This window comes from Melanaphis sacchari, unplaced genomic scaffold (assembly GCF_002803265.2).
Source record: "Melanaphis sacchari strain LSU unplaced genomic scaffold, SCAv2.0 Contig61_pilon_pilon, whole genome shotgun sequence".
NCBI lineage: Eukaryota > Metazoa > Arthropoda > Insecta > Hemiptera > Aphididae > Melanaphis > Melanaphis sacchari.
In genome coordinates, this window is record NW_020271437.1 from 839,153 (window position 1) to 849,322 (window position 10,170).

Sequence of the window (10,170 nt, forward strand, 5' to 3'; positions counted from 1 at the left end):
TTCACATTTTTATTTTTAATTAAATTTTTAACATTTTTTATTCATTTTTTTATTTTTCCAATGCATATAAATCTGAATTTCTGTTTTCAAAATTTTTTAGTACATTTAATTCACAGCTCTAATAATAATTATGTTTAAAACTATGCAGGGTATGAGTTTAATGTTTGTTTTTATTTTTAATTATTTACAATTCAATCTAATTTCAATACGTTAAATAAAAATTAAACGTTATTACTTATTACAATTAAATCAAAACATTGTTGCACAATTTGGAAGTTTTTTAAAGATAAAGTAACTTGAATTAATTATATATAATCTTATCAGTTAAAAGTTTATAATATTTTTTTGCCATAACAATTTCTAATAAAACTTGGAGAAAAAAAATAATAAAATAAACTTTTGTTTTTATATTTTTATCACAGTGAAAACGATAAGTAAAAACTTTTGCAAACCATAAAATTGACATGTTGTTTTATTCACCATTGAAACACATATTTTTACTGTAATATATTATGTAACAAAACGACTATTTTACCATTGGATAGTATTAAATAACAACCAATAGAATCTATTTTAGAAGTCAGTATTTAATGAGAACAAAAACTTATGGAAGTTTTATGTTAAGCTTTACTTGGTCAAATCGTGGGAGAAATTTAATCACAGATTCTTAACATTTGAACCCTGTACATACCTACATTATATTCTATCTTTTGCATCTAACTTTTACATGTTTGACCGTTTGCCCGTGCTATATCAAACATTTTCTTCTCGACATTTTTAATAAACGATATTGATCATTAGTTTTACATTTTTTTTTTTTTGTTTTTTGTTATCTTTAACGTGATTGCTTTTTAACACCCTCCCCTCTCTCTAAAGACTTAGTTAATTCCCTTTATAAATATTGAATAAACAATAATTAATAACAATTATTATAAGTAACCGTTAAATAAGCATTAAAATATAACCATAATAAATCTTAACAAGTATAAGCTTGAATTATAGAAATCATGAACAAAATTATCGTACACACACTGCAATGTATACAAGACGTATACTGTTTGAACAATTTAAATATTTTAATCTTTGAATTACAAGAATTAAAAATATGAGAGAGACACTACTGTATTTGCACACACATTGTTCTGCACGCAAAATATTTATAAATAATACGTTTTTCGAGATAATCTGCAGTGAAGGAGTCGCAAGTTTACGCGCGGCTTACTATAGTTTAATATATAAACGTCACATTCTATTCGAGAAGACCACGGAAAGAAAATAATCGCTGCGGAAAACGACTTTTTCGGCTAAAACTCGTTCGGGTCGTTTTATATAAGTATAAGGTCCACTGCGTACCAGTACGTTTACTACCGCGACGCACTTGCAGTGCATGTATGTATATAGTGTCTCGGACCTTGCAGGGATCAACAGACCAAAAAAAATCAAACGCTCGGGATTTAGTTCAAATGGTTTTTACGATCGTGTCGTACAATATATATGTGCACACGACTTAAACATATTATACTATTATACAACGCGCTCGAACGCCCTTCGCTGTATAGCAGTATCCGGAACTGAAAACGTGTAAACCTATATATTGTATTATACAGGGCGATTGTAAAGTGCAGTTTTCACCTCGGCATGGTTGAATATATACATTTGACTGAAGTATAAGCGTTATGGGAACCGTAGAAGGGAAATGCTAGACCGCCAACAATATTTTTCTTATTTATCCCTGGGTTCACGAACTCTAAATGTTTGCTTTTTAGACGCTTCTGTCTTCGTGTAGAAACTTGTAGAGGGATCTTAAATGGTTTAAACCTTATTTAAATTTCATCAATTTAATTTTACTTACACCGTAAAATTTCGTTTCTAAAACAAAAATAAATGTACCAATCGTAACTTTTAAAATATTTATAATTGTTATTTCTAGACCTCGACGATATCTTTTCAAATCGTTCTCAAAAAAACTAATTGTCAAACCCCGTGGTAGTACGAAAAATGCACATGAAAAACTGTGTACCACAATTCGTCCTGTATATAAACGCGCATAGATAGTTGCGCCGGACAACGCGCCGGACGTGACTAATACGGGTTATTTTATATACAAGAAACCAAACGACGTCGGCGGAGGAAAATCGATTTTCCAGCCGATCGGGTCCGGCGCGAGGGCGTCTCGTTATTATACGATCGCGGTATATGTATCACTGCGTAAGTGGCGGCAATAAGTCGTATATGCGTGAATCGCAAATATTATATACATTTATATATGGTGTGTAGGAAAATATAAGCAGGGAAAGAAAAAGACGTAAAATACAAGCGATATTCTTTGCCTGGTCGCTGTTTTCGGACCGACCGAACGAGGATTATTCCGGAAGCCCGCGCCGTCGTTCGATTTCCTTTTTTTCGTACCGTATAATCGGCCCAAAATGACTTTACCCCGAGCACTGCACGAATACGCGGCCGATAGGGCATTGTTTTCTAGTGCGTATGTGTAATACGGTTATTATGATTCGTTCCATTTTTGTCCAGTGTCCAGAAAATATTCTGTGTAATTTGTGTGTCCAAAAACGATATCACTGCCTGTTTGAAACGTAGGGGTGCACTTGTAGTTTACATAAAGTTTTCAAAAAATCAAAAATAAACCATCCGCGTGCTATACGCAATCGATTGAGTTATTCTCATACTATGGTAGGTGGATTCTAAAATTAGCGATATTTAATTAATTCGATGTATTAATTCGGACGAATTATTTAAGTATTTTTGCAATTGAATTTGGAACCTCTACCGGCAGATACAGGTATTCTAACAAAATCTAAAAATGTTTTGCTAAAACATATCGGATCGCTAATTGTTAATATAAATTGATTGACTGTCTTTTTGTAATGTGCCGGTTCAGCATTTAACTTGACGGACATGTCGATCTCTGCAATATATAAATATATACGGTAAAACATTTTATTTAATTGGAGAACTTTTGTTGTTGTTGTATATACCTACTAAAAAGAGGACGATTTAATAAAAAATGGTTTGTGAAATGAAAATAAACGGTGACGGCCGATGGGGAAGAATTGACTACAATTAAAATCAGAAACTCTGAAATCTATCTATAGAATACCAAAAACTGAAGTTATTTATTGTCCCGAAATCATAGAAAATTTAACGGCTATCTACTCCCCCCTGCACTGCGCAACAATAATAACATCGTTTAGTAAAACACAGTATATTATTATAAGTTAGGTACGCCCATCATACGATTACACCCATAACCTCTGAGCGTTATTATTTATCGTATTTTATATTATTGTTGTTGTCCGCGATGCAGTTCGACTGCGGTCAAACGACTTTCGATCGCGCGCGGAAATAAAATATCGTCGACACTGCCGACGACGAGAAGGAGGGATATCGAAAAACACCGTGTTCACAAGCGTGACTTGATTAGATTGGGTCATAATTGTATTACATGTTATTATCGCGTTTCATTACGTTCGTGTGCGTATACATTAAAATGTATACCGAGTGATCTAATTTAATGTAATACACTTATAATTTCACGTTTTAAAAAAAAATATTTTACATAATTTTAAATCATTAAAAAAATTTTTCCAAGAAATATAATTTATAGTTATTTTTATTATTTTTTTTATCTTTTTAAATAACAAGGCCAACATGTGTTTTTAATTCCTATTCGATACATAAAAATCGAATTTTGAACGAATAAATTAATATGAGTTTCAACGTAAGGTTATAAAATTTTGATGAATGGAGTAGTGATATACCCTACAAAATATTGGACCACTATACGCTCATATCTAAACTTCAAATATATATAAATAATGATCTACTAGTCCAAAATTAGATTTTTATTGATCAAAATATTATCTCTGTTTAAGAATATAAAATTAAAATTGTATGTACTTTTTCAAAAGAGAAAAAAAAATTTTAAATGATAACGAAAAAAATACTAAAATTATTTATTTTTTCTTAAATGTTGTTTTGTAACAACTTAAATAATTATGTAAAATATATTTTCAAAAAAGTTAGTGTTTACTGAAATAATAGGTGTCTTAAGTTAAATAGATCATGCGCCGTAAAGTCTTTAATACTTTTTTTCACCTTGCATATAATTATTACGAAATCAGATATGCCATAATAAATATTTATGCTCGCAACTCGACAGGAGGTACGTTGTTACAAGTTTTTATTCATTAGACCAATTAATATTGTATATTATACAGAGTGGGCCAGGGGCGCGTAGAGCTAAAACGACGACAATTATTCGTAACAGCAAAGAATACTCGATTTATGGTATTTAAAAACAATTCTTAGTAAATTGTAATCATATTTGGTTTCAAATATTTTTTATGGTTAGGATTGTTTATATGGATTATATGGATTTTTAGGTCAACACTATTAAGAAAAATCAGTGAAAGATTTTCCTTACAATAACCAATCGGCATGCTGATAAAAATTTACTACTTTTTTTTGTTATTGACTATAGTATAGCACTACTAACGACAGTAATTGTTATTGTCACATCCGGTTTATTATCTTTTATGATTATCGTGAAAACCGAACGGAAATCGACGACCGTCGTCCGTCAGTCGTAGTCCTGTCGTCATCTGTCGTGCAGTTATCGGAACTTCAAGACGACTCGTCGAATCCCGCGATCAATATTTATTGCAGACCACTTCTAAATGTATGCGGCCTACTCTAACGTGAGTATACACACGGTCTCGATAATAATCTTAAGGCTTAATTAATTAATTACGATTTTGCTTTATCGCGTCACTTGTTATTTTTTTTCTTCAAATAAATACCAACGGATTAATCCGTTTCTAAAATCGTACGATTTTACAGCGGTAAATTACTTTGACGACATTAATTATTCACTTAAGTATAAGTTGTTTTATTATATTATATTATTTTTAACTTTCAGACATAATATATATATATATATATAATAATAACGATTAGGAATTGTCAGTCTATTAAACATGCAAGTTCCACTTTAATATTATCAATTACCTATCATAGATTGTAAGAAAAATATGTTTTAAATACTTCTATAGAATCAATCAATACCGCGATTACATATGTAGAATGTACCTATTACAATTAACCTTATTTATTTTCGTGATTAGTTTAACAGTGAACAGCAATTACTTTAAATCATAATAACTTCTTGTTCTATTTTGATTCGTTCGAGAAACGCAGTATTTCGGTATTGTTATACGTTGTTCTATTTTTTGACACCTTTCTTAATAATTTTATGTTTGACGACCATGAGACTTCGATGACGTTTTACATTTCTAAGTCAATATCAGCTGTTATTCCTGTTTTAAAGTTATTGTGCAAATTGAATTTACTGTATTTGATAATCATAATTGGACACAAATTTGAAATTTTATTTAATATTATAATATATCATAAAGAAGAACCATTCGTCCAACCCAAATCATCCTTACCTAAGATAGGTAATAATATTATAAATAATATTATAGTCGGTATCGGGTATAATTTATATACAATCGATACACGCTTTCTTATACGTGCGCGCGCTCACGGTTTCATTTAATTTAAACAAACTGGTATATTTTTATTTATTTTGTTTTTTAAACGTGTCTGCATTTGTTTTACATTTATACGCTTTTTGTATACATATATACTGCTGCTGCTGAAACGTATTATATATTATATTATATATAATATATCTATAATAATATTGTGTTATATTATAATACACATATGCAGTTACGCTTTTTTTTTATTCTCTCCACACCCCTCTCACCGCGTTCAAATCGGTTTTAAATAATTATTTTGTTGCCCGCATAAATATTTTCTTAACCCGACAATCTTATATTGCATACAGTCTGATTTTCGTGAATCATTGTGTTGTTACACAACGGCTTTGTTTTTAAATTGTTTGATTTTTTTCTTAACTTTAACGCATTGTACGTATATATTATATTCACGTAAATACGCGCAATTGTATCAAAATCATGACGTTCCAAATTAATCATTATGTAACATAATATTATAGATATTTTGCACTATAGATTCTATAAAAGCATAAATACAAGCCCCGGATTAAGGCCTACACATTCGAATTGACCACGAATTTGGGAGACTAATCCACGATATTTTTTGAAATACGGATTGCAAATTATCTTTTAATTTTTATTGAATACTAAACTTTAAGGTATTGATTAGATTTTTGAATCCGTTCCCATAGCCATCATGTTTATTTGGGATGGTCATCGACGCACAATGGTTGCATAGCGAGAAAAAACTCTTGAAACAGTGGCGTATATAGAAATTAATTTCCGGGGGGGTTAAAAAAAATTTATTTACCTAATCAATATTATAAACTAACTTTATTTTAATAATTATAGACATTTAATTCATTTAAATCAGTATTACTATCAATTTTGCTATTATTGATAGTAGTGGATGAACAAGGATTATCATCATGTTTTTCAGGCTCAGTCACAGCTACTTTTTTATTAAAAAAATGTAATAATGAAGGTTGTGATGCCATATTTAATAATTAATATTTTGTTACACACGCGACACTTAACGAAACAACTGACATCCGAAAACAAACTAAATTTTGTTTGTCTGGTTCTTCATAATAATTAACAACCAAATAATAAGAAATAATAATATCGATAATTTCGTCTTTAGATTATCGTCGTATATTGAACACAGACTTCTATACTAACTATATATTATATGTATATAGACCGTCGACAACTCGCAGCGGTCCATCACGACTTACGACGCGTCGTTATCTTGTAGTATTTCATAGAAATCCTGACATTATATTATAATAATAATAATAATATTAAATAATATGATATAATATTATAACAATCAAAATCAAGGCCAATACCAACCATACATTTCCGTGGGGGGGGGGGGGGTGAACCCCTAAACCCCCCCCCCTATATACGCCACTGTCTTGAAAGGTAAAAATATTTAACAAATGGTTTTGTAACTGTAACTGTTTACTACCATAGTACCTAACTATACGTATAAGCTAGTGTTAACATATAACGTCGGATGCATACCAACTGAATCCAAATAAATCCTTAAGTTTAAAATATAATAAGTAGATACCAATTATATCCATATTTAAATACTTAAAAAGTTCCTCAAAACTTAAAAATAAAATAATCTTCCTCTCATTTTTACATAGAATTATGTGGAAGATTGTAACATAAATCTCTACAGGTATAATTAAAAATAAAATACCAAATTCCCATCCCATAAAATATGCTAGTAATAACACTACTACTTTTTTATACAACGAAAGCCTTAAAAATGTTAAAAACGATGTCATGCTGTAGTTATTTACGTAAATAATTAATACATATCATATTTTCGTTTTCTTGGTTGCAGACTCAATTGCTATATTTTTTGGCTATGCATCATGTTACGTTAACTTCTTAATTTTACCTTTAAATATGAATAATATGTTTCTGTCCAATTGTATTCCACCATCGACATTGAATAATTATATAATATTATATGTCATAAAATATGTATACTAAAATAATTAAAAATTAAAAATTTTATTATAATTTTATTTAAGTGATCAACTGATTAATGAATGGCCGAATAAATATATTTTGTTATTTAAAATTTTAAAAGTTGATTTGTAGCCATTATTCTATAACAGTATTGGGACTTCCATGAAATGTCATTATAACAAGCATATTATATATTATATAAGTAATATAAATGAAACACGTCATTATCATCTTTAAAGACGAAATCAAGTAATCATTATCGCTAGATGCTATTTATCGGCCAAATCGTTTTGTTGTTCAGTTTGGTACTATTATGTATATTATACAATAATGTTATTTATTTTTAATATATATTTTATAATGACTGATAAGTGTTCATTATTGTACTTTTTATTTAGTTTAAGAAAAATAACTAGAATTATAGGTATTAAGTATTATTTTTGTATCAATAAGTATATACATTAATACCTACTAAATAAATACGAAGCGAATCATCTATTCCAGCCCTCCAACAGATTCTACTAAATTTTTAAGTCAACTTTTGTGTTTCTTTATTATATTATAAATATGTAACTTAGTATTACATATGTTATTATTAAATATAATTATTTTCACTATTATTCGTCATACTGATTTATTTTAAATTTTAATTCGTTTTTTTTATATAGGAGATACCTAATTTAATTTATAAAAAATATTTATTCAATTCTGATAGCTTTCGATACCTAAGTAGGCACCAACTTACTTTCCGCAGGAATTAATATTTCCTGTATGTTTTTAAATTAGTGAAGTAGTTGATCCAAAAATCATGCAGAGGAAGTTGCTTAAATTATCAGTATATTACTTACTCTTCGTCTTTACTAACATTGTCATTCAGACTTTTAATTTATATTGCTAATTAAAAAATATTATTTGTGGAATAATATTTAATATTATCTCGTTTCTCTTGGTGATTATTTTTGTTTTATGAAATATTATTTTTTTGATTTACCATGCGGTATTTTATTACGTTTTAGAATACTATAATCGACTCGTTTCCATCCCTTATTCATCAGAACGTAATTCACTCAAGGAAAACCATGGACCAAAATGAAGCTACTATGAAAACTAAAGAATTTCATGAAACATTTAAGATTGACGCTGAAATTATTGTTTTTCAAAAAATTCCAGAACGATTAGTATATTTTTACGAATTACTCAACAAGCCCGAGTCTTGTACTCCGACAAATAACATAGAATGTGAATTCGATATAACCACAATTATTGCTAAACTGAAAAACAATGTTAAAAATTATGCAGACGGGAAAACTCCATATGATACTGTTCTAGGACAAATGCTTATACCGTTCAATAAAAATGTAACTGAATTTTTTGAAATTATTAAATCCAATATCGTACAATTACTTGAAGATAATCGTGTTTTAAAAATGTGGGTAACATTGTCAATACCAAAAACTGAATCCGACAATAATTTTGGAGTATACATTCAAACAAGTATTCTTTCATTGATTCAGCTGATTGAGTCAGTAGCAACAATGTATTTTGGAAAATTGTCTCGCTATTATGAGTATCGTGGAAAACTCATTACTAAAGTAGTGAAGTACCCATTTATAGAAGACTACCGGGTTGCTGTTAAAGAATTTGACGAAAAACAAAACATCGACTTTTACTTAATCACGCGTCAAATTTATTATTGCTATACAGTATTACACGATGTTATCATCAAGAACTTTGAAAAAATAAAAAATCCACGGTCCTCAAACTGTCTATATTAAGCGCAGTAGTATCATACTAAAACTTTTGAATTTTAATTTACATCTAATTTTATATCGATCTTTTAAAATATTTAGATTTGTGTTAAAAAATAAAACGTATCTTTGTATTTATGTGTCAACATTTAAAAAAAAAGCATTCACTTCTCCTAATCGTGAAATTAAAAATAATTAGTAGGTCATCACTGAATAACTAAAATAAAAATTTATAACTTTTCGCTTAAAATATAGTTAATATTACATACTTATGTATGTATTATATTTTTCACTTTAGTACAAATATTATCAAAGAAAATATGTATTAGGTACCTATTTATAAGAATTTTGTATATAAATTAAATTCAAGCGTATTCCACAAATTTACAAACGGTAACGAAACCATTTTAAAAAACATGATCTGCTATTGGTCCAAACACGTATTATATAGTTTTTTTTATGATACGTATCTATTAAATATACCTAATATATAATATATAATCTATATATATATAATGTGCAACGGCTGGAGTATGGCTTACAAAACAAAACTAAACATTATTATTGCGACACGCAAAATTGTGTCAACGCAAAATACTGAAATTATCAGTCCGTAACCACGCTGTAGTACGTATATTAGGTCGGCATGTTTAGTAACTAATAATTAGGAATACCGAACTGCAGTCAAGCTGATAAAATATTGTATCATATCATTTTCCACGTTGCTATCGTGATCATTATCTGTTTTATAACATTCGTATGAAAAGAAATCACTGCACCTCTGACTTGTCATTTTACTCAATTTTAATGATAAAAGGAAGAATTTTCGTTTTAAAAACAGAAGTAACACTAACAATTTCAATAATTTGAAAATGTGGTCTTTAAGAACA

The 10,170-nt window shown here is 28.9% G+C and overlaps 1 protein-coding gene across 1 annotated transcript; it reads left to right on the plus strand.

The window, feature by feature from the left end:
* Positions 1–4,614: 4,614 nt before the first annotated feature.
* LOC112600193 (proteasome activator complex subunit 3-like) lies at positions 4,615–9,397 on the plus strand. Its single transcript, XM_025347363.1, has 2 exons — positions 4,615–4,715; positions 8,549–9,397. The coding sequence occupies exons 1-2, from the start codon at positions 4,695–4,697 to the stop codon at positions 9,305–9,307; spliced, it is 780 nt and encodes a 259-aa protein (XP_025203148.1). The 5' UTR covers positions 4,615–4,694; the 3' UTR covers positions 9,308–9,397.
* Positions 9,398–10,170: the final 773 nt, after the last annotated feature.